At 34.9% G+C, this 23349-nt stretch overlaps 1 protein-coding gene across 1 annotated transcript in view; it reads left to right on the forward strand.

Moving 5' to 3' along the window:
• Nucleotides 1–352: 352 nt before the first annotated feature.
• Nucleotides 353–23349, forward strand: part of LOC143913341 (diacylglycerol lipase-alpha-like) — an 84426-nt gene continuing 61429 nt past the window's right edge. The window contains exons 1-2 of the mRNA XM_077433061.1: nucleotides 353–401; nucleotides 6591–6912. Coding sequence (XP_077289187.1) covers nucleotides 6818–6912 — 95 coding nt within the window. The 5' untranslated portion in view covers nucleotides 353–401; nucleotides 6591–6817. The remainder of the gene's footprint in view (nucleotides 402–6590; nucleotides 6913–23349) is intronic.

Here is a 23349-nt window from a genome sequence, read left to right on the forward strand (position 1 = left end):
TTGGTGTAATTGAAAGGATGATTGTATTCCATCGGTTCGGTGATTATTTCGCAAAAAAATATATCACGCATGTCACTAAAATCTCGATCACGGAACATCTGACCCCAAAAACTCCATCAATCGAAAGCCACCCACGCGAAATATTGTACTAACTAGAACTCGAGTGCCAGATATTCCGTATTCGCGGTTTTTGCGGCAACCATTGTCTTGCGCGCGATCGCAATTTGCGCAATAATCCGTTTCCATTCAATGCAATCACAAGTGTTGCTAGCATTTCAACGGGGATGTATACATTTTTTAGGCTGGTATCATCGGCTGAATACAGAAATAAGAAACGTTTGTGTTGCCTATTTCAGTCGGCCGTTGTCGGTCGTGCGGTTGCGTCGTGTGTCGGTGCCTCGGTGAGTCTACTTTCTCGCGCGGAAAACAAACACTCGGATCGATAGGGGCGCCGCGGCGGGGCGAGGGACGGGGGCGGCGCGCCAGAGCAGGCGCTCCGCCCCCCGCGCCCCCTCCGCACCCGACCCCGCGGCCCCCCTCGATCTGCGTCCATCGATTGTCCTGCGGCCGCTTCATCCCCCAAACACGCGCCTTCTGTTTTGAACGACGCTCACGTTATGCAAACACCTGCTAAATAAATGCAAAAACACATATACAATTGTCAATTACAATTGCAGTCTGCATCAATTGATCTATGTACATTTTTATTTTGAATATATGACCTTCCAATGTCGTTTTGGCGGTTTCAGTGCCTGAGCGTTGTGATACAGATCATCCCCCCTTGCCTTCTTTGGCGATTCATAATGTACCCTTATATATGTATATTATAAGGGTACATACAGTATATATACACTTGTAATACATAATCATTTTGAAAACCTAATCTTATATTATTAACTCACTGCTGAATGCATTCCCTTTCATCCAAAGGGTTAAATATTGTTAAAATTATTTTATGAAAGTATTTAAAACACGTAACAAATGAAAGTGATATTTTTTTTTCAAAAAATTCGGTATCAAAAATTTCTTATTCAATTGTTTTGTTTTAATACATTCATATTCTAAACATTTTAATTTTCCAATTTTTAAATAAAATATGCATTTAATATTATATACTACTTATATATGTAATATTCACAATTGCTCATTAAAATATTTGCGATTTAAAATAAATTAATTTACGACTTTTGGCATCTGATTATGTATGTATGTAAATTTGAATCCGTTTAATATGCACAATAAAATTCAAGTATATGCATTAGTATGAGAGATTTACAGTTGATATACATATTTGTATTTTTAATACAAATATGTATATCTAATAATAATATTTGTATTGTTAAATAAAATTTATTTTGTAGGTATTTTGATTGTATTTTTTTAAATTCATGTCTCTTATCAAATGTTGCAGATAATTTGATAATATTTTTGATCAACATAATATAATATATGTGTGATAATGCGCTTAAACTTGAATTATTTGATCTTTGATCTGATACGTATCAACATTTATACATATGACGATACTCATTGTATGATAATTAAGATGTATTTTGAGCTGATAAGGGGTCTAAATTTGACCTCAATCGGTCAACCAGATTCTACGATTTTTTTTTGAATATTTCAGATGTATTTGAACAGTCGATATTATTTAACTTAAAAATATTTTGTATGCATGTCGAACATTCCTATAAAATATTTCTATAATGCATTAAATATTTTTCATTCAACCATGTAAATTTAAAGATAAGAGATTTTCTCTCGAACAAATTTTTAATTTTTATTTAAAATTTAAATTTTTAATCATTTTGATGCTATTGTGTTGGATATTATGTATTATAAATAGGTAAATTTAATTAAAATCTATGAAGAGAATTTCTAAAATGCGAAGACTTAAAAACTGGTTACAATTGAATTGTTTCATACTCTTTGTTTTTTTTTAACGAAGATATAACTAATGAATCATTAGTAATGATATGTACATATCTTTATTACAATTAAATTGTTTCATACTCTTTACTGGTTACAATTAAATTGTTTCATACTCTTTGTTTTTTACACATTTCAAAGAAAAATTTACCATATCAAAAAACAGTCGATTATGATTATGAGTCTAGAAACAAACCGCGCAAAATAGCAAATTTTCAAAACGATTTGAAGACTAGGAATTTTAGCAAAATTTTTTGCGAAAGAAAGCTAATAAGAGGCTTGTAAAAATGCTACAGATATGTAATTCCACAAACGCACCATTCCCCCCACCATCAAAGAACCCCAAAAAATATAATAAATTGTATAAATTTAAAACATTTTTTTTAATTTAGTAAATATCTTCGAACGTTTGAAATTAATAACATTTTCACATACCTCCTTTACGTTTTTTATTTGATAAGGGGGGGGGGAGGCTCCTAAAATAAAATTTCGAGACTTCCAATCGAGTTGATCCGCCGAATTGTATAATAAAGCATTACAAGTATGTATATAAGGATATACATATGTACATGTGTATGTACATACAACTGAATGAATGGAAACGAACAAGAAGAAGAATTTGGAGATTGCCTCAATTTGGTTCATTGTAATGAGCACATTTTTATTATTATTAAGAACTGCTACATCCAAAGAAGAAATGCGTTCGATATTGTTCAATCTTCGATAAGAAAGAAATTGAAAGAAGAATAATCACCTTGAATATACAATATACTTGAATTATTTATGGATTCACTTCAAGAAGTTATTGATAAATCAACATGTCATACTAGTTTTATATTGATAAATATTATACATGTATGCGTATGTGATTACTCCACATTGTATGCACTTGGAATTGGTTTCAAAACAGTTCGCACGACACTGTGTCAGTGAGATAATCTCGATGGGAGATTGAACCATCGCATTAACGTCTAAATCTCAATTGAGATCCAGATAAAATCTCCACGGCAATATATTATATTTCTCCAACAGTGAAGCCAAATCAGTGGCGTTTGCGGTTTTGTGATTAATTGGAACTATGCATCATCGTCCACTTATCTAGCTTACCTAAAAACCTTGCCTAACTGATAGATAACACGCGTTGAACATTTCAGCAATTTTTCAGATAATATAAAAATATTGAATGTCTACTGATTTATTGATATATTTTTACTTGTATATTAGTTGTACATAGTCGTAAAGCTGGTTCCGTATTACTATCCCAAGTAGTTCGTGCAATGTGATACATAGTATGTACTATGTATTATAATACAAGTTGAATTGCAACTTGGGATGTATGCCATCATGTGATATGACTTTAACCGGCACTTCAAACTTATATGCTCTCAACCTACATACATACGTATGTATATACATTCATATATGGGACACGTGGAAACAGCTGTATCCCACATAAAACTAATAACTGAGCGCATCCTTTGCCATATTAATATCGCAAAGTTTTACAGGTGTTGCCACCGTTGTATGTATTTTGAAATTGCAAGTGATTATTCAAATAGGTATATATTGCTTTTTTCCTGATAAAAATATATCTATGTACATATGTGTATTACATGGTTGAATCGACATATTTCGTTGTGATAGTTGAATTGAACAAACAAAGTAATTTCCGATGAATTTACAAGTGCAATTCTTGTGGAACTATAATATTTCGCCAATATTTGTCGAAGATAAGCATGTATTTATGGCATTTTATACATATAATACATACTTCACATGTTGTAATGAACATTATATGTGAGCAGTTATAGTTGAAAGTGGCATAAGTCCACTTTTCTTCATTTCAAAAAATATCTCGCAAAGCATTAAATATAATGATTTGCGTTTAACAATATTTAAAAACTAGTGTTGTACCCGATGACATATCATCGCATGGGTGTTGTCATATTAAGTTATTAAATAAAAAAATATAAAAGAAGTAGAATTTTTCTCAAATATGTACCTTTTAAATATATTTATATTTATTTGTTTAATATGACAAAAAGGTAAAAACTACCTACATATGAATACACAATATAAAACACCGATAGAAAAATTAATTAATTAAATCAATTTTCAATAGATGGCGGTAAATTCTCTTTCTTACCAAGCGGAAACATTGGTAAGAAAGAGTATATATATATATATATATATATATATATATATATATATATATATATATATATATATATATATATATATATATATATATATATATATATATATATATATATATATATATATATATATATATATATATATATATATATATATATATATAAATTTTTTTCTTTTGTTATTGTATTCGTATATTGTACGTTTTCACAGAGGCTTAGCTGTGAAATACATATATGTACGTACATGTATGTCTGTCGAATCGAAACGGCTATTATATTATGGCGAGCGTTATCTCAGACAGACAGACACACAGAATAGCGATATTATATATATGATTATATGATACCGGTGGCCTGTAATACGTTTATTCTGCTTTTCCAAGATTATGGACACAACGAATTAAAAGAAATGATAACAATTTGTGAATGAAGTCGAACAGAAATAGTGTTTTTGGTATTAAAAATTTGACTTACGCCACTTTCAAATATAATGTCTCATATATACAAAGATTATTGTATTAAAATTCGTAGAGATTAGGTGAGAGGTACTCATCAAACGTTGATTCACTAGCGCTGATCACCTCATCTTGATGTGTTAGCGTATAAACGAGCTACATATACATATATAAGTTTTTTTTCCTCTGGAAACACCCCACTGATTTTGGTGACATTCTAATTACCTCTATTTTAGAGGAGTTCAAGTTAAGCACAATATGGATTCTTGATTTAGAAAATTTTTCATGCCCAGAAAAGCTACGACCAATTTACTCGTGAACCCGTCTCTTTCAATCTCTATTAATCTTCTCAAAATATTGGCATATTGATATTTATTGAAAAAAGATTTTTTTCTTTCATTTTCGTTTTCATCTTTTGTGCTTTATTACTAACTACGAACCTAACCTTACATAGTTACATACAAAGTCTCTTTCGAAATTATGTATTGGATTTATAATACATATGTATTGAGTTTTTTTGTTCCTAGCGACGAATTGGGACACATGTAATATCGATATGACCAGAGCTTTGGAATCGGAGTCGTTGCTTTTTAGTCGAATTTGGAGTCGTTAAAATCGATCGACTTCGACTCCAATTTCATGCTTTAACCGCATTTATCTATTTACTTACTAATGTATGTGAATATTGAATTACTAATTAAAGTAACTCACCAATACCCAATGTATAGTATAGTTACAGATGCAGATCATATTACATATGTATAGTTACATATGCAGATCTGAAACGCACTATTTTTATGTTTGTCTTTTTCTCGTTTAAGTCAAATTGAGGAGAGGCCCGATATTTGACAAATGCTTATATTTTATTATTTTCATACATGTATATATGTATTCAAAAATGTTTTTATTTTTTATTACCCGAGTTGTGTTTTTTTAAATGAGAAGTCATCAACCAATGGCGTGGACTAGAGGTTAGAATTTTATACTTTTGAGCAAAGTGGTCACGGGTTCGAGTCCCACTAGAGTTCCGCTGCTAGCCAGACCTTGGTTTGTGACTCCAGGTCGATCGTTTCAAATCGGAATTTGCAAATTTTTCTGATTTTCATTGAAACGGTTCCTGTAAAATTGGGTTCTCCTTCTTATCTCTCCTGCTAATGTTATTCAGCATCTTGAGGTTCGCCAATTTGATTATAAAATGCTGCAAAAATTTCTCCATAGATGTGACTGAGGATGTTTGTGTATATTGTATGATTATATTGATTGATTGATTATATTGTATCTGTTTAATCTGGCGATGTTCTATGAAATAAAATAAATAAATAAATATACATATACATAGACATTAAATAAGAGAAAATAATTATTATGGCCCTGACTATGTATAACTAACGTGACCATACGTCCCGTTTTTAGGTAGCCTATCCCATAGTCCCCAAGTACAGCTTCGGGACGTCGAAATGTCCCGTTTTCAAAAAGAAGCAACCCACGGTAACAAATTTTATGCTTGCCCGGCACTAATGCACCCGTAGAAAGGGTTTTTTTTCTTATTATAAACTTCTTAAAGCAATGTCAATTACCAAAGTGAATTTTAAGAAATCCTCCCAAGAATTTCATTTTAATTTGAAATCAGCACCAAAAGTACTAAAGTAAATTTGTTCCTCAGCAAAATGTAAAACATACATTATTTATTTTCACGAGTTCATTCCTGTTCTTTTCATTAATAAATAAAAACTATGACAATTATTATTACATCCCAAATATGAATCGCTAACAGGAAAATTGCCGTATAGAAAACTGCCCAAATATTGCTCAAAATTGCCCAAATCTTGTAAAAAAAAGCATTTCCTGACCAATATTTGGGCAGTTTTCGGTTCGGCAATTTTCCCATGCGACGAATTTTCGTGCGACAGTACATAGATCGGCGCAAGCGATTTTCGTAGCGGTTATCTTGTTAGCGATTCACATTTGTGAAAAAAATAAATGGTCACTTTATGTATAACCCAATATGAAAAAAACAAATCGTAACTATTTTTCTTTTCTTCTCTTTTAGGAAAGCAAAGCTGGAAGTGTGAAGATTGAGAAAAATAAAGTAAAATATAAAAAATAAAAATAAGAAGCAAAATGGAAAACTCGTTATAGTGATGATCGGAGTGTGCGCCGCTCGCACCCGAGCGCCGCTGCTAGTGTTATGAAGACAATTCGGATGAGCGACAGGAGTAGCAGCATCAGCTTCCCGACCCTGTGACCCATGTGACCCGGCGGCAGTGCAGATGTGACATGCCTGGTCTGGTCGTGTTCGGCCGGCGCTGGGCCGTCGGCTCCGATGACCTGGTCGTGCCCGGCGCCATCCTCTTCACTCTGCACTTCCTCTGGTGAGTGCTCTCTGCTTATCTCCATTCACATCTTTTATAAACTATTTTGATCGCTTGTGCAACCCTGGGTTATCATTCAAGTCTTATATTTTTGGGTTAAAGCTGTTTAACCCTTTGAATGCTGACCGACGCCGATCGGCGTTTCGCAGACAATTCATAGGCCTGCAAAATGCCGATAGGCGTTGTAAATTTTGCTCTAAGTAAACTTCCTGCTCTAAGCTTCTAAGCATCGAAAAAAAATGTATTGAACATGGGTGGTGTGGTCCGTTTCATTCATTTGTCAACGTTTATAAAGACTCGCTTACACCGGAATTTCCGAATTTATAACCATAGAAGAATTACCCGATGGAAATCCCTAACTGCCGAGTATTTTAGATTGTGACTTGAAATTTAGATTGTGAGCATTACATTTTAACAACAATGAAGAAGATGGAACTAATTTTGGAAAAATACATTCATTAATAGACTCCTTCTGTTTATTTTATATTGTTGCAAGATATATTAGAGAGTCTAAGCACAATTTTAGAAAACTCTTATCTTATCTAGGGTAGTTATCTAGGATTTGTTTGGATTACCTACAATTTTTATATTTGCTTTCTATTGGATTTCTAAATAATTCTAGTTGGAAATGTTGGCGAAATTTTCAGCGTGGCGGGCTTTCAACAGAAAAGACGTCAGCACAAGGGTTAAACGCACGTCCTAGCTTAGGATTTCTTGTGGAAATAAAATAACCGAAGTCGTTTTTTGTACAAAGTCACCAGGCGAACTTTTTACTATTGTTGCAAAGCGTCACTATTGCTCTATTTAACGATGCTAGTATTACTGTAGTTCAATTAGTTTTCTATTGAATTTTTATTCTATAAGAAAACTAAATTCGTAGATGGCCCTTCATTAGCAATTCAGTCGTTGTCGAGTGCAAGAGCCATAAGTCATAACTCACAGTCCTAAATTCTCGCACTTACCTTTGAGTATTCGGGTCGTTTTCCTTATCTGTTTTTCGCTAAATTCCTGCTCATTCGTTTAGTTTGTTTAGTATGCAGTTATATGTATGTATGTATAATCACCATTTCGCCGATGACCTGCTTAGATTGAATCGCTGTAGGTATCATTGGAATAGGTATTGTTTTAATTTACTGTTTTCTATGAATATGTATTTGCTTTAATCAATTTTTATCTTTGCTTTTGCTGCGAAGTCGTCATAGGGGGCCAACCGGGCCGAGTCGGTAAGAGTGCACATGGGGTTAATGTCTAACCGGTATCCATCACTCCCATCTTCCTGTCAATACGGTCGTAAAATATCACGTAAAGATAAGGAGAATCGCAGCGAAAAGCCGTCGACACTCTTCGACGTCCAATGATGTCAAAAGATTTTTCATTTAAATATTCGCGAACCTATTAAAATGAAATACTATACAACATCGACTACTCTTTGTTTGCGCTCTTAGAAAGTAGTTATTTTCATAATAAAAAAGTTTACTTTTCATCATACATATATTCCCAATAAAGTGCTCTTGGCGCACAGTATTTTTCCGAGATCATACATCTATCTGCATGTACATATGTACATACGTGAAAGGGATTAAAAATTAAGCATGTTGAATGTACATATGTATATTCAATGGAAATTTTTGTCTGAAATGAAATCGAATTCGAATCGAATACGTATTCAAAACTCGCCCGAGTGTCCACATACAAATGAGCGTGTTTAGATTTCTCATGAATGTACCCCCGGTATATAAATGAATATTTTTCTATTTTCATTCCATACTCGTCCGGCCATCCGCGTACAAATGAGCATATGCATGTATGTACATGTGGTCTTGTTCACGGCGCAATCTCTTGAATTCTTATGAACTTCTGATGATTGTAATATTTATATTTTGAAATCTCCTTACTTACCCTTGCAAAAAATATACATACATACGTACATCCCTTGCGTTTTTATATACATACATGACATGTCCTGCAATAAAGAAGAGAAAATAAGGAGACGTATAAAATTAGAATGGAGTGCATTTGGGCGAATGAATTGAATGAATGAAAACATTTGGCCGTATTAAAATCTAAAATGCCACTGCTTGAAGAAAATGATCTTCGATCAATGCGTCTTGCAAGTTGCAAGTGATGTATGAATGCGAAATTTAGGCTTAAAAACTTAGAAACTTAAGGTCCAGTGCCCTCAAAGAACCCTGTATGCTTGGCGTAATGAGAAAAAATTGAAAACGGAATACATGGGTTAGAAGTATGACAAAGGTGGTTTATGAAATGGTGAGAGTAAAGAAATTGATATGGCAACGGGTGGGAAGTATAGATGTTCATAGAAGAAGGAAATATAGATGGATGAAAGAAGTGCTTGAATAGTACCCGAGAGAGGGTAAAAGGATGAAATGAAGGCCACAGGGTAGATGAGTGGATGGAATCAGAAAAAAAGGGGAATGAGATGGAAGAATTGCTCAACACTAAAGAGACGAATGGAAGCGTTTTGGGGAGGCCTCCAATGGCGAATGGCTGTGAATGATGATTTGGGCGAAAACACACAGAGAGGCACGCAGAGGAAAGTGGTTTTCTTTAGATAGTTTTGCACATGTAAAAAACCGCTTACATGCAAAATCTAGGCTGTGGCACCTAAACTTAAATCCTTGTATTGACATATGAAGGTTTGACAGTGATTCCCATATTTGAAGAAATGTAGGAGAAACTTGTCAAAAAAAAAAATAACCCATGCAGATATTTCACAGCGGGATGTCAAGAACGTGCTGGTGCCGTTCGATTTAGGGCGAAAACACACCAAGTGGGGCGTGGTATTTACGTGTTTTTTTTTAGATAATTTCAAACATGCGAAAAACACGCAGCACCCCTAGCCCATATACAAATGTACAGGGTACATAGTCCCAAAAATCACCCCCTGGAGTATTTTCGGTGATATTTTATCCATATATTTATCCTTGCTTGACAGTGATCGATAACGGTGAATCCCATATTTGACGAAATGTTGTAGAAACTTGGAGAAACACGTGCGACCTTCCAGACATATTCATTTTGCACGTGCACAGCGGAAAACAAAGTACACATGACGTCCCACACCACTCAGTGTGCTTTCGCCATTAAGTGTGTTTTTGCTCATACATACACTTAAATAATAGACGGAAATCGGATAAAGTTTTTTCAACTTATCCCAACTTTTACGTTTTTTCAATTATAAACAGAACACGCTACGTACTGTGCTATTATTTTACCTGTTTGATTACGTACACGTTTTCAGTGCTGACTAATATTACTTTCAGGTATTTTTACCACCATTGTTGTAGTAATAAATCTAGAAGTTGGTCAATTAATCATATTCCGCCCTTTCCTTGTGTCATGAATGTATAATAATTAATGGTATTGTTTCATATAATGTATGTATATTCGATGGCACCTGAATTACTATCTATGCCTGGGTGCTGTGTTTGAATTTGTATAACCACTCTCCCTTTTTGATTACCACAATTGGGACGGAAATGTAATCTAAATAGAAACAAACGTATGCGTTAGTTTGGGCCAAAAACAAACTTTGAACATTATCAACGGCGGGGTTAAATTAAACAGAACGAGAAGAAAGTTGAACAAAACGCGTGGGCTTAAATGAGCCAACGAGCGAAACTCGACTTAATCATATTAACGTATGTATTCGTACGCCTTGAGTCGCCTTAATAAACAACCGGCCAAGTTTTCTTATGTATTTTGATTGGAAACGTCCCGTCCTGAACACACATTTTTACCTGAAAGTGTGTTGACTGGGGAAACTTCAAGTTTTCTTTTCATCGCTGACAAAACATTTCGGACCCTTCCCCCCCACCCCCCCTACGACTCTCCAACCGCAGTGAAAACGGGTCATTAGTTCAGCGGCGGGGTGTGTTCATCGATCGCGTGCCAACTCAAATTATACTTCGTAAAAAAATGAGAGTGATATTAGGTCAAAATCGTAAAAAAAAATCCTCGAGTAGTAGGCAGTCTTCAATTTTCAGCCCCTAGAATTATTGAATGGCACAAAGTTGTGTACAAATGAGTATAACGACCCAATATCAAATCTAATAACGGGGAAAAAACCCTCGATTATTCGACAAATGCTCGTTTTTTTTTTGTTTTATTTTATTTCACAATCCACTCCATTTTCTCTCTGTTGTATTTCGTTCGTTGGTTTACATAGTATCAATTCGAATTGTGGTAATGGTACGCAACGCGCTTTAACAAAATGCAAATAAATGAATGAATTCATGCTAATGTAGAAAAAATAATATTTGATAATTGTCTTTCTCTCTCTCTCTCTTTCTCCCTTTTCCTGTGAAAACGGATCGCTATTTTTGTTCCATTAGCATATTCGGGTTTGAAGTATGATGCGGTGTATTTTTATTTAATTAATGCGTTCCAATTTCGATAAATCACTTATATTGATCGTAATAAATCATCTCTGTGGAGTAAGTTCTATCGATTATTGATTACTCTCGTTTAAATTTATGGTCGGCAATAATGGTTAAAGGGTTAGAATGGCGTTGTTATATAGAATTTATATCATTTGGGAAGTTACAATTTCGCGTTGGTTTCTTGATAAAGAATCGAATAGATCGTATTAAATAGGATATGTGTACGTACATACGTACGTCCAATAGACCGTTTCATTTTTTTAAATCTCATTGTCATTCAACAAAAATTGACTATGAATAATTTTTTGAAAAAAAATTATTTTGCAAATGATCTTATTTTTCAAAGTTATCAAATGATAAATAAGAAAAATCTTAACTTATTTTTTTCTTAGTTGTGGTTATTATATCATACATAAAGCCTACATTGTATATCGAAACAGTAAATTGCGATAAAAATTTTCGTTGAGAAAGCGCAAATACATAGAGCCGGACGTGACCGGATGGGGTTTCTCACGACGTAGGGGGACGACCGAATTTGCAGAAAAGGACACTGTCCGAGTCGGTCAGAGTGCACGTGTCATGCAAAATATGAAGGTCCGGAGACAGAATCGTATGCGATACGTGTTTTTTTTTTATTTTTTTTTTTAGTTAAATCGTTGGTTTGCGTAGTCTGTGCCGTAAAATCTCGAATTCCAAAAATCACCCTCCGAAGTATTTTCGGTGATATTTTAGACTTGTATTGACATAGATTGACTAGGTTTGAAGAAATGTAGGAGAAACTTGTAAAAATAATAAGATTGTACGAATTAACAAGATCGTACAATCTACCTTGCAGAAACGCCATTTTCAGCTGGAAACCACGAGCACGTGCATGCCGTATGATTCAATGTTTCTGCCTTTATATTTCACCTGTATACATATTGTCGTTTTCCTGTTAAGATTTGGGAAAATATTGAAATTTGACGTGGACTTTTTTTACATTACAGTAAATTACATTTAATTTCTCGACTATGTATCTCAGTCTTGAGTGCATACGTCCATCTAAAAATCGCGTTGCACTTTGGATTTTGCATGGCTTCGCCCTATCGACCGCTTCATCTGCATATAAAGTGTGGTTGTACACCGAATCTGGTGCAATTTTCACTAAAGTACAAAAAAGTACGTTTTTCTTCCGAAGCTATGGCGAATTTTACGGTGCGGCACTAAAACGCGCTAGCCCTAAATGAAATTTAATCTCGAAATTGCCCCTCCGAGGGATGATACGGCTACGGCCGTTATTAACGGTCTACGTTAAATACAACGAACATCCGTTAATAAATATATTAAAAGCGTCAATGTCACTTATTAGCTATATAATGGATGTGTATAATACTTTTCCTGAAAAGGTGTATGTTGGTCGTTCTCATTATCGTCAGTTTGAAGTACCTCTTATACTTCGAAGCAGTTTATATTTACTATTATTATAGTGTGGTTTTGTTCTGTTTAATAGCTGATGCTGACACGTATCCCAACTTTGGACGTATTTACTTGCAAAAACCGATGAATTGCACAATATATCCCGAAACACCTATACTGCACAACGAAGCAAAAGTCTATCAAAGTTTTACGACTCTCGGTAAACTTCGATACACCGGCGATGTATTGTTAAACTGTTTAGATATAAATATAAATATATACACACTGCGTATAACTTATGTACATTTGAAAACGTACGATTTTCTATTACTTGTATGCTGTTTTGCATATTCTTTTGACTACCTCGTAAAACTCTCTGCCGTTTCCGAGAGTGTATCAAGATTTTATCGCGTGCGCTGCACTTAATTTTTCCAGGTTTTCCGTTTGCGTATCGACGGCAGTTTTCAGCGATTTATCGCCAGGATTTGGAGGGGTGGAGATTTCGGGGTGGTTTCCCAACGGTGTCGTTTCCGGTCGGCAAAGGTGACGATAAATACTCCTGCGGGCGAATAACACTTCTTCTTCGCCCTCATCAATTACCTTCGTACGGCACGTTGTCATCCGCAGACGTTAGGTTCTGCAGATTATCTAATTACCCTCTCCTACTGTCCCCGAGAACAACCCCTGCTCCTAATCAGCTTAAGGGATGAGGGTCGGTGCGTGCTTTCTCGCCGACGTAACTTTATTGGGAACGAACAAATTGGGCGAAATTACTTACGGAAAAATATCCAGTGGTTAAGGGTTGTTTCGCAGAGACCTGAGTCAGAGATCTTCATACGTTCCAATTTTTTTCATTAGGTACAACTATTATAGTACCTACAATATACATATGTACATATATACGTACATTAAATTGGATAAACTCACCGTACACGGTCAATACGCTTTTGCTTGAACATCCGAAGGATTCATTTGCATTAACTGCCTTCGTCAGCTTCCGTCCCAACTCAACTGGATTGACCCATTTACCTGAAACATTGTATGAGGAGATTCGCAATATCCGTTCTTGTCATCACAGCTCCTACGAAAGTCAACAATGCATTTGTGCACAGAAACACGAATGCAATAATGAAAGTCAATTGCATTTGTGTTTCTGTTAACAGGACAGTTTTTGAATGCAACTTAAAGCGAGCTATTTGCCCTATCACTGTTGTCTAAATTTAAAATCTGTATATTACATATAAAAATAAATGTTTGTCTGTTTGTCACGTATGCGTTCCTATACCATTCAACCCATTGCGATGAAACTTACATGAGTTATTTTGTGCATGTGCGCGATGGTTTCTGTAAAAAAAAAATCGCCCAAAACGGGAACGGAAATGGGAAACACGGGAATGAGTGGCATTGCAACGCAATAATTTCAAATGTTTTCGCGTCTCCACCTGCGTTGTTACGGTAAAATAAACAACAATTGAATAATTTAAAGTGTGCAAAATGGAAACGGGAACGGGAATTGCATGCGTTATTGTTGCATTGCAAAGCATGCCGGGTTCAGCTAGTTTCTTAATAAATTTTTCATGTCAGAAAAAAAAATTTGACTTAGTAGTGAGTTTCATTTAGTTTTGGTGCCGATGTGTATTCAACGACCTTTTAAATGGACAAACACATAGAGATCTCACATAGGGACGCTCGCGCGTCAGAGCTGGACCACACTGGGTGACTTGCGACTACCTTTGCGAGTAACTGTGCCCAAGTTGTTGTTTGTGATCACTCTGGTCACCCAACCTGGACACCCAGAAGCGACTAAGAATCTTCTCACTATAAGGGCGAAAACATACTGAGTGGTATGGGACGTCATGTGTTCTTGACTTTCCGCTGTGTCCGTAAACAGTGGGTGTTCCCCAAACTGAATTCGGGTGTACCTGCTCGTGCAGAATGCATATGTCTGGGAGGTCGCACGTGTATGCATATCCATATGTAACCGACAAGTTTCTCTTACATTTCTTCAAATATGGGATTCACCGTTATCGATCACTGTTAAGCAAGGATAAAATATTACCGAAACCACTCCAGGGGGTGATTTTTGGGACTGTCTCCCATGTGTATGGCTAGTGGTGCTGCGTTTTTTCGCATGTTTTAAAGTATATAAAAAAATACACGATCCACGTACCACTCGGTGTGTTTTCGTCCTTAGAGTTTTCAATACGTGACAATAAAGTCACACGTGTTCATTGTTTTTTCACTATAAAGTCTTCAGAAATTAATCACCGAGTATGGCACCCCTCAATACAACGCTATACATCAATACAACGAGGGATCGCGACGGTTGCTATAGTAATAACATCACCGTGACCAGATCGAATGCCGGCTACCGATATCGCTTTTCTGGTGACTTGGGCAACCAGTGAGTTACCTGGTGTGGCATTCCACATACAACTGCATACATTTGATCTGGTTGCCCAATAAAGTCACCCATTGAGTTGCCCGCAAGTCACTTGATGTGGTCGGGCTCTTAGGGGGTTCACCGGGTATTCACATTCATTAAAGTATGTATTATTTTATTATTTCACTGGTATGCATTACCTGGTCATGTGTACATCATCTATCTTATGTCATTCCTCTGTCAGTGCGGTCGTTATTTTATCTTTTTAAGTCTTTTAAAGATAGGAAGAAACTTTACGAAAGTCCATTGATGTACTTTGACGCTCATCTACGAAAAAAAAAATATTTTCATGTTTTTTACCCCCGATATTTAAATCACTAAACACTGTTCTTTATTGATTCGAATGGAAGGCGACAAAGGAACACACACACCAAGAAAGTATGAGTCATTAGTTTTCTTCATTCTGAATTTTTTCAATAAATCACAGAACGACCACAACAACCCCTGAAATCGATGGCTAGCAGTGACATGACTAAAAAGATTTGACCTTGTCGAGGCAAAGAAACAGTTTCACTACCGAATTCGCCAGCAGAAATCTGGCGAGACGTCGATCGAAATGGCTCGGTTCAATTGTGACACGCCGACTTCAGTTCTCATCCGAAAAAAAATAACAAGATCAAAATGAGAAACAAACTCGAATTCTGGTTTTTAGAATTATGTCTTGAGCATTTTTTGGCATCAATTTATGACCCTTATATTATTATATCGCTGTTTTTGTCTTCTGTTTCGGTGGGTATATAACGTTCAAATAAATATTATCTCGCTTTAATAATTCACCGTCTCGCGGGGAATGGAGTCGAATGCGGTTAATTACCGAAAAGGTCTTCTTCTCAGCGCTGAATAAAACATCATATCGCTGGCTTATATCAGCGGTTTCCGACCTTTTCGAGGTCGGCACCCCCTACCCTTCATTTCTCGGAAGGTAGTTCCTCTCATGCGGGGGAGAAACGTTAGAGAAGTGGCACGCTCCGTGCTCAGAATCCGAACGCGCATTGTGCGGCTGTCATCGATTTCGCTCTCATGGGAAAGAGGAGGTGAAGAATAGATAAGGGGGAGGGGGGCCGGTGTCACCCTTCGATTTGGCAACCACTGATTGAAAACGCCATAAATATTTTATGCACTTGGGAAAAATGGGATAAGCATCGATTCGTCTTCGTCTTGGCACGTTTATAAATAAATCAGGAGCGGTTGGGCCAGGATTCGAATGAATGATGGTGGTCGCGCTGAGGTCGATCTTCCGGCTCGTTGGTTCGTTCATTTTAATCTAATCATTTTAATGGACGTAGGTGTACATCTCTAAACGAGTGAGTGTATTTACGTCCTGTTAAATCGACCCAAAACTAAAAATAAAACATCAAAGTTGCGGTTTGTCGGTTAAGTGCGGTTTTCTGTTGATACATATGTTTGTCGATTGGTTTGCATTTGGAATAGCAGATTTTGAAGGTTACGTAAATGTGATTTATACATGTCTAAGCAGGGTCGGGCTGGGTTATGCAGTCTGCCGTACAAAGTTCGTTTGAAAATCTCATTGTGCATAGTACAAAGTAAATGACATGCATATTGCATCTCAATTTGACCTTTTTTTTCAGATTCTATTAGATTATTTGTTTCAAATCATTTGGTTTTTCTTTACACGCTGAATTTTTAGACAAAATGATATAATTGATATATCCCTTGATAATGATATACCTATTGATGTTATTTATTTAGAACTAGTGGTTTTACCCGGCTTCGCTCGGTTTTTGTAATATAATCCGCTTAAACTTGCAAATCTAATAGTAGACATTTTATTAAATTTATTTGAATAGTTTTATTTTATTTAAATTTATTTGAATATTCATTTGTTTTTTTATTAAATTTAACGTCACGGATTCTACGAACCAAAACTTACAAACATAAAAAGTCTCTTTCGAAATTATATATTAGATTTGAAAAGGCGTTCAATAGAGTTTCCATAAATTGCCTTCTATTTAAATTAGATTCTGTTAGGATTGATTCCTATTCTTCCGATTCTCCCTATTCTCAGCGGTGTTCGATTTTAGACCCCATTTAATTTTTAATTTTTATTAATGACATTGCAGCTAGCATTACATCTAAGTTTTCTATATTTGCCACTGTTCTAAAATTTTACAAGACGATCTTGATTCTATCATTAAATGGTCAAAAACTTAGTTACTGACTTTAAATTAAAAAAAAAAGTACCATTCTTTATCTAGGGTCGAATACTTAATTTATTTATAATTCAAATTTAGATAGTTACTCCAGTTGAAGCTCAGTCTGGTTTTGGAGTTATTACCACTTGTGGTTTAAAATGGTCAACTCATATAAATTCTATCAATAAAAGTTGTTATTTTTTTCTGTATGTTATTACATTTGTATTTAATTGTCTCAATGCCAAGCCAAAATTAATTAAACCAATATTAGATCAAAAATTGAATTGAATGAACACTTTATTTTTAAAAAAGACTTATGTTTAGAAAGGTTAGAACGAAGAATTACAAAAATGACTTCCGAACTTAAATCACTTTAAAATGATATGACATTGAAAAAAACAATGAATCTGTACACTTTGGTGACGAGAAGAATGAGAGGTGATCTAATTGAGGTTATATTTTCTTTTCAGTTTTCTTTTTTTCATTTTTCTTTTTATTATCTTATTTAATATTTGTATTTCTGTACTGCTGTATGTGTTATCAAACCCCTTGGGTCCATCGACTTTGCCGCCTTTTCCAAGTATTCTTAAAATAAAAATATATAATATGTACATAGATTAAATTGAATGTCGCCCTACATATGTATGTACTTGCTTAACACACTATTTAATAATAAACCAAAGAGACTGTGTTTCTCGTTCTTTGTTGAGTGGGCTATTATGATTGGAATGACTTTAATTTTTTTATGCATATACATATATACAAGGAAGGCCTAACAAATAAATCCCAATACGACTTCCTGTTCAATTATAAACATCGATAAACAAATTGTAGAGTAATTTTACAGAGCAGCATAAACATGTCTATGGATAAATTTGATAAACATTTAAATAAATCAGCGAATTTGAGTCGTTGAAAACTCGAAATTTGCGAGAAATAGAACAAGGCTTCCAATTAGTTGGAACCGTTTCAATGAAAATCAGATAAATTGGCAAATTCTGATAGGGCAAGGATTGAGCTGGAGTCACATATCCAAGGTCTGGTCAGCAGTACCGGGCAGGGATTGAACCAGTGACCACTCGCTTAAAAGAATTATTTATTTATTTATAGTAGTTTTGGACCATTGTGGCTTTACAGGAAGAACCTAATGCGCCACAATGGCCTACAATGTACAATTATATGCTAACCACTGATCTAAGAAGTCAATAAAGTATCGTGTTCGATTAAAATCTACAAAAATAGGTAGTAATGAATAATTAAATCTAGATTTTCAATACAAATCGTTCCATTATTGAAATTTGATGTGTTGGTGGAATTTTTTTACTCAATTGACCTCATTGAAAGCACTTATTTAAGTGAGCTATCGAGCTATTATGTATTAATGCTCTATGTAGAATGCCAGATTAACAGGAGTTTCTATTTATTCCTTGTAAAGGTTGATACTTGATGAATTTTTCCTGAAACATATCATAACTTGACGGTCCAGAGAGCCGCGACTCACAAATTGATTACCCAACAGGAAGTTTCCGTAACTCAACATCCTCATTTAATTAGAGTTAAGAAGCACTCAATACTCTTGCCGATTAATTTGCATCACTTTCATAAAATTTAAACTGGAAACATTTTACCACTTTAGCCGCAGCTGTGACAGCAGAATTCAGAATTGGGGGATGGGAGGGAGAGGGGGGGGGGGTTGATATAATCGACATCGCATCTAATGAGCTGAATTTCGGCAAACACTCAGCGAATTGTCGGCATTACGCGAGCTTTCGCATCTGACATATAGAGCAGTGCTCGGCATGAATATAACATGAGCTTTCGAAGCTCTCCCCTCCCCCTCCACCTAATCCGGGCTAAAACTCATCACTGACTTAACATTATTAATTCATACGAGCACCCAGTGGGCTTGTTCGCCATAACGCTTCCCGCTCTGTATTGACTCCACCGCTGGCAATAATAGGGCAACACTTACCGGAAGCAGACCCCCCAGCCTCCCCCTAGCTAGATCATCCCACTGTCCGTATAAAAGATTCAGATCGTATAGCGGCGGTAGACCCTCGAGTTTTTTTTATTATTTTTAGCATCATATTGCAGGTGGGTGGTAGATATGTACTTGCCTTTGCGGTATTGCGCATTGGGGTAAATTGGTGCATTGGAGTATGCATGTTTAATATGTACATACAATCTCGTTAGTCCCCACTAGGAGATTTTTCGTTTTTTTTTTGTGATGTTAAATTATACTTTTGTAACTGTCGTTCATATTATTATCCGTCGAAGAAGTTTGCGAGTTATTGGTCGAATTGAGAGTTTGTCGTATCATAAAACTGTTACTACGTACATATATTGGGTCGTTCAAGTTTGTAATTGTGTTAGTCTTCCGTTAGTTAGCAATAATCACCAAACCGTTGTCGAATGATATTTGTGTATTTTTATCCGCATTCGGTGTGCTATATATACCTACATAATTGTAATAAATAATATTTATTGTATTTAATTGTTTAAATCAAAAAGTCTTCTATGTATTTTTTATCAATTTATTTTTCTGGTAATACAATCACGCATGTGCATATTACCAGAAAATATTTAAAGTAATTGAAAAAGCGATACAATATCAATGTTTTTATAATTTTTAATCCTATACAACTATTTTTAAATTATATTTCTGTACTTTAGTTTATATTCCGTTTAAATATGTACGTCTTATACATATTTAAAAATGTATCTATTTTTGAATACGATGAAATGAATAGTATATGGGCTTCACTAGAGCGCTACAATTTCATGAAAGCCGCATATTTTTTGTATTTAAAATAAAAATATATGTACTAAAGATGCTCACAAAAACTTTTAAAGTTTAAACAACAACGAGATCATGAAAAAGAATGATGATTGTATGATAAGACCGTTTCCGACATGTAAATCCTTTTTATGGGAGTTTAGTATAAAACGACTTTAAATTAGTCAAATCTAATCAATATCAACCCTAAATATAATCTAAACTATTTGAAAAAGATATGTAAAATATATCCACTATATATAATAATAATAATAACTTTTATTCCAGACGATAGGGAGTGCAATCGCCATTGCCCATATAAATAATATATAGATAATAAAAACAATATTATTGAAAAATATTAAAAAAATAATTAAATAAATACACAAATAAATATATAAATAATAATAATAATTAATACGAATATTAATCAATTAATTAATAAGATAAATCTATTGGTTAAATTTTTACATGTATTATTTTGGATGTGAAAACTAAATCCTACATACATACATATGTAAAATCAGCAACATATATTAGTGGTTAGTACATAACACTAATAACTGAGGGGTCACGGATTCGAGTCTTGATCCAGTGTTACTGGCCAGACCTTGAATATGTATGTATGTATGTGAATTCAGGTCGATCGTTGACTATCAGAGTTTGCCGATTGATCTGATTTCATTGTTGAAATGGTTCCTACCAAATTGGCCACCTACCCTCATTTGTCACCATTATTTGATATTAATTTCAAAATTTATAATAAATTTATGTATCGATGGCTTTTTGCATAGATATTGTATGTATATTTTTAAATTTGTATCGAGGTAATTTATTAAGGTAATTAATGTGGTATGCAAAGGGAAAACCGGAACTATTCCAGCATCTACAAACTTAAAATTCGATACAAATTCAAAAATGGACATAAAATATCTGTGCACGAAGCCATCAATATAGTGCATACAAAGTTGGTCTTGTATGTACATACATACTATATCGATGTGTTGCCTTGCGACAATCCTTGACAAAAATAAAGTATATATGTATGTATGTATGTATACATATATACTCATAGACTGAAGTTTTAAATTTACAATACATAATTATGCTTTTCATTGCTTTTATTTTCAAGCAAAATATTTATGTACATATGTACATATATAGTGCAGCGCTAGGTATGCTCGTAATAAATAAGCAAACGTACATAAATACATATGTACATATTTATGTAGATGCATATGTATGTACTTATAAGTATGATATTTTTTTTAAAGAACAGTGGAATGTTTTACAATGTGGAATAAGTTGACAGACATTGTTGGTGTTGTGGGTCATATTATCCGAGGTGCCGACATTGTGGAGCCTTCTTTTCTCGAGGCGACGACACGCATGACATTCGCACAAACGGCGTAATGAGGCCAACGCGTTTAGAATACAAAATGCGGAAAATTTAGAAAATTTTTCAATAGCATCAGTATTCGGGTGACGTTTTCACGACATTAGCGCCGTTTTTCCGCCAACATCCGACCGCTTTATTATATTTATTGCGCTTGTCGACTCCGGTTGCACCGCACTTGCGAAAACGTGACGAGCGACAAAATGTCCCGCGGCTCGTATGTATTTGGACCCTCGCTATTTATCGCAGTACACGGTAGCGAGCGGGGGGATAGTGTGGGGTGCATGGGGTCTCTACACCCCCTCGCTTTTTCGCCACCCCTCCCCGGAAACTAAGGGTGGCGCCCCGTCTAGAGCGTATTTGATCCGCGTTCGGCGATTTTTGCCCTCGGGTCGTTTGAACCTTTTGAACCTGCGCATTCAAATCGATACGAGACGATGCTTTGACCCTTGCTGCCCTCTTTTCGGCGACGACCCTTCGACAAGTGTTTATTGCTAATACCAGCAATAACGATGTTATACCTCCCTTTAAATGAAAAATTTCATATCCGTTCGTGAAACTTTGTATTTGATTTGAAATGAAACAGTAGACTCAAGTTGATCCTAACCGTTTCACATACATACTTTTCAATCACAGAACCCTTAGATTCAATATATAACATTTTATGTTTATTTGTATATATGTACGTATGCTTTCCGCTATGCACAGCAGCATACATACATATGTACATACATACTTACACCAAATTTGGTTCAAAACTCAGTATCCTTGATCGAAGGGCTTCCATACAAGGATTGTATGTACATATATGTATGTCAGCTGTGTAATTAGAAAAATTTTAATACCTATTTATATATGTACATATATGCATACATATAACTGCTAAGTTTGATAATCTATCTCATGGTTTACTAACTTAGATCGTAGACCAGTGTTCGCCACGCTGGTTCTTTTCGGCGTAGCTTCTATTTTGGTCGTGAACACTCTTTTTTTACTAATAAAAGGCCAATATCAGTCAAGAAATTGATATTGTTGTCTCAGATTTTGAAAATGAATAACTGCAATGAATACTTATGGCGTATTGGTACCTGATATTTTCTTTCATTGAGACTAAATTAATCTAAATACTTTTTTCTCTATGCGAGGCATTATTTAGCTGCCAGCAGGATTTTTTTATTATTTTAAAATAATACTCTCAAAAGAGCCGAATAGCTTAAAACAGGAAATAATATTTATAACGAATGGATGGACCTCAATACAATGAAGGTATAGGAGAAAAATTAACGACGGATCTTATCTAAAATATTTGACACGAAAATATTTATATTGCTATTGATTTTTATTTAATTTTAAGCATTATATTAATTATTATATTTTATATTGAAAACCAGTGTCGACTGCATCTATAGGTGAAAAATAGGCGAAAAGGATAATACTGAAAAAATGAACTACGCCCAAAAAGAGCCGTGTGGCGTACACGGCCTAGACTTTCTTTGGAAGAAGGGCTCGGAGCCCGTAGTTGAAGGGCTCTTATGCAATAGCGGTTTTTTTTTTTAAAAAAAAAATTATTAGTTATGCCAGTAATAAAATATGTATTCCAAAATGTCGTGAAATATTCAATACACTTAAAGAAGTATAGAAAGTTGTAGTATAGTTGTATGACGAGAAGATCCAGGAAATGAAACTTGGGAGTGTGAGATTTGACTGTGTATGTAGATTAGCTGAAATAATGGAGCGATTGAAGGGATTGAAATAGCAATGGGTGTTATGGGATAGTTTTTTTTTTTTTGCTATTTTTTACATTTTAATACCTACATACACCCATTCTTTTAACAATTTTCTATACCTAAATATTTTCAAAGCGAGTGAAG

Source organism: Arctopsyche grandis, chromosome 6, assembly GCF_051622035.1.
Source record: "Arctopsyche grandis isolate Sample6627 chromosome 6, ASM5162203v2, whole genome shotgun sequence".
In the NCBI taxonomy this organism is placed as follows: Eukaryota; Metazoa; Arthropoda; class Insecta; order Trichoptera; family Hydropsychidae; genus Arctopsyche; species Arctopsyche grandis.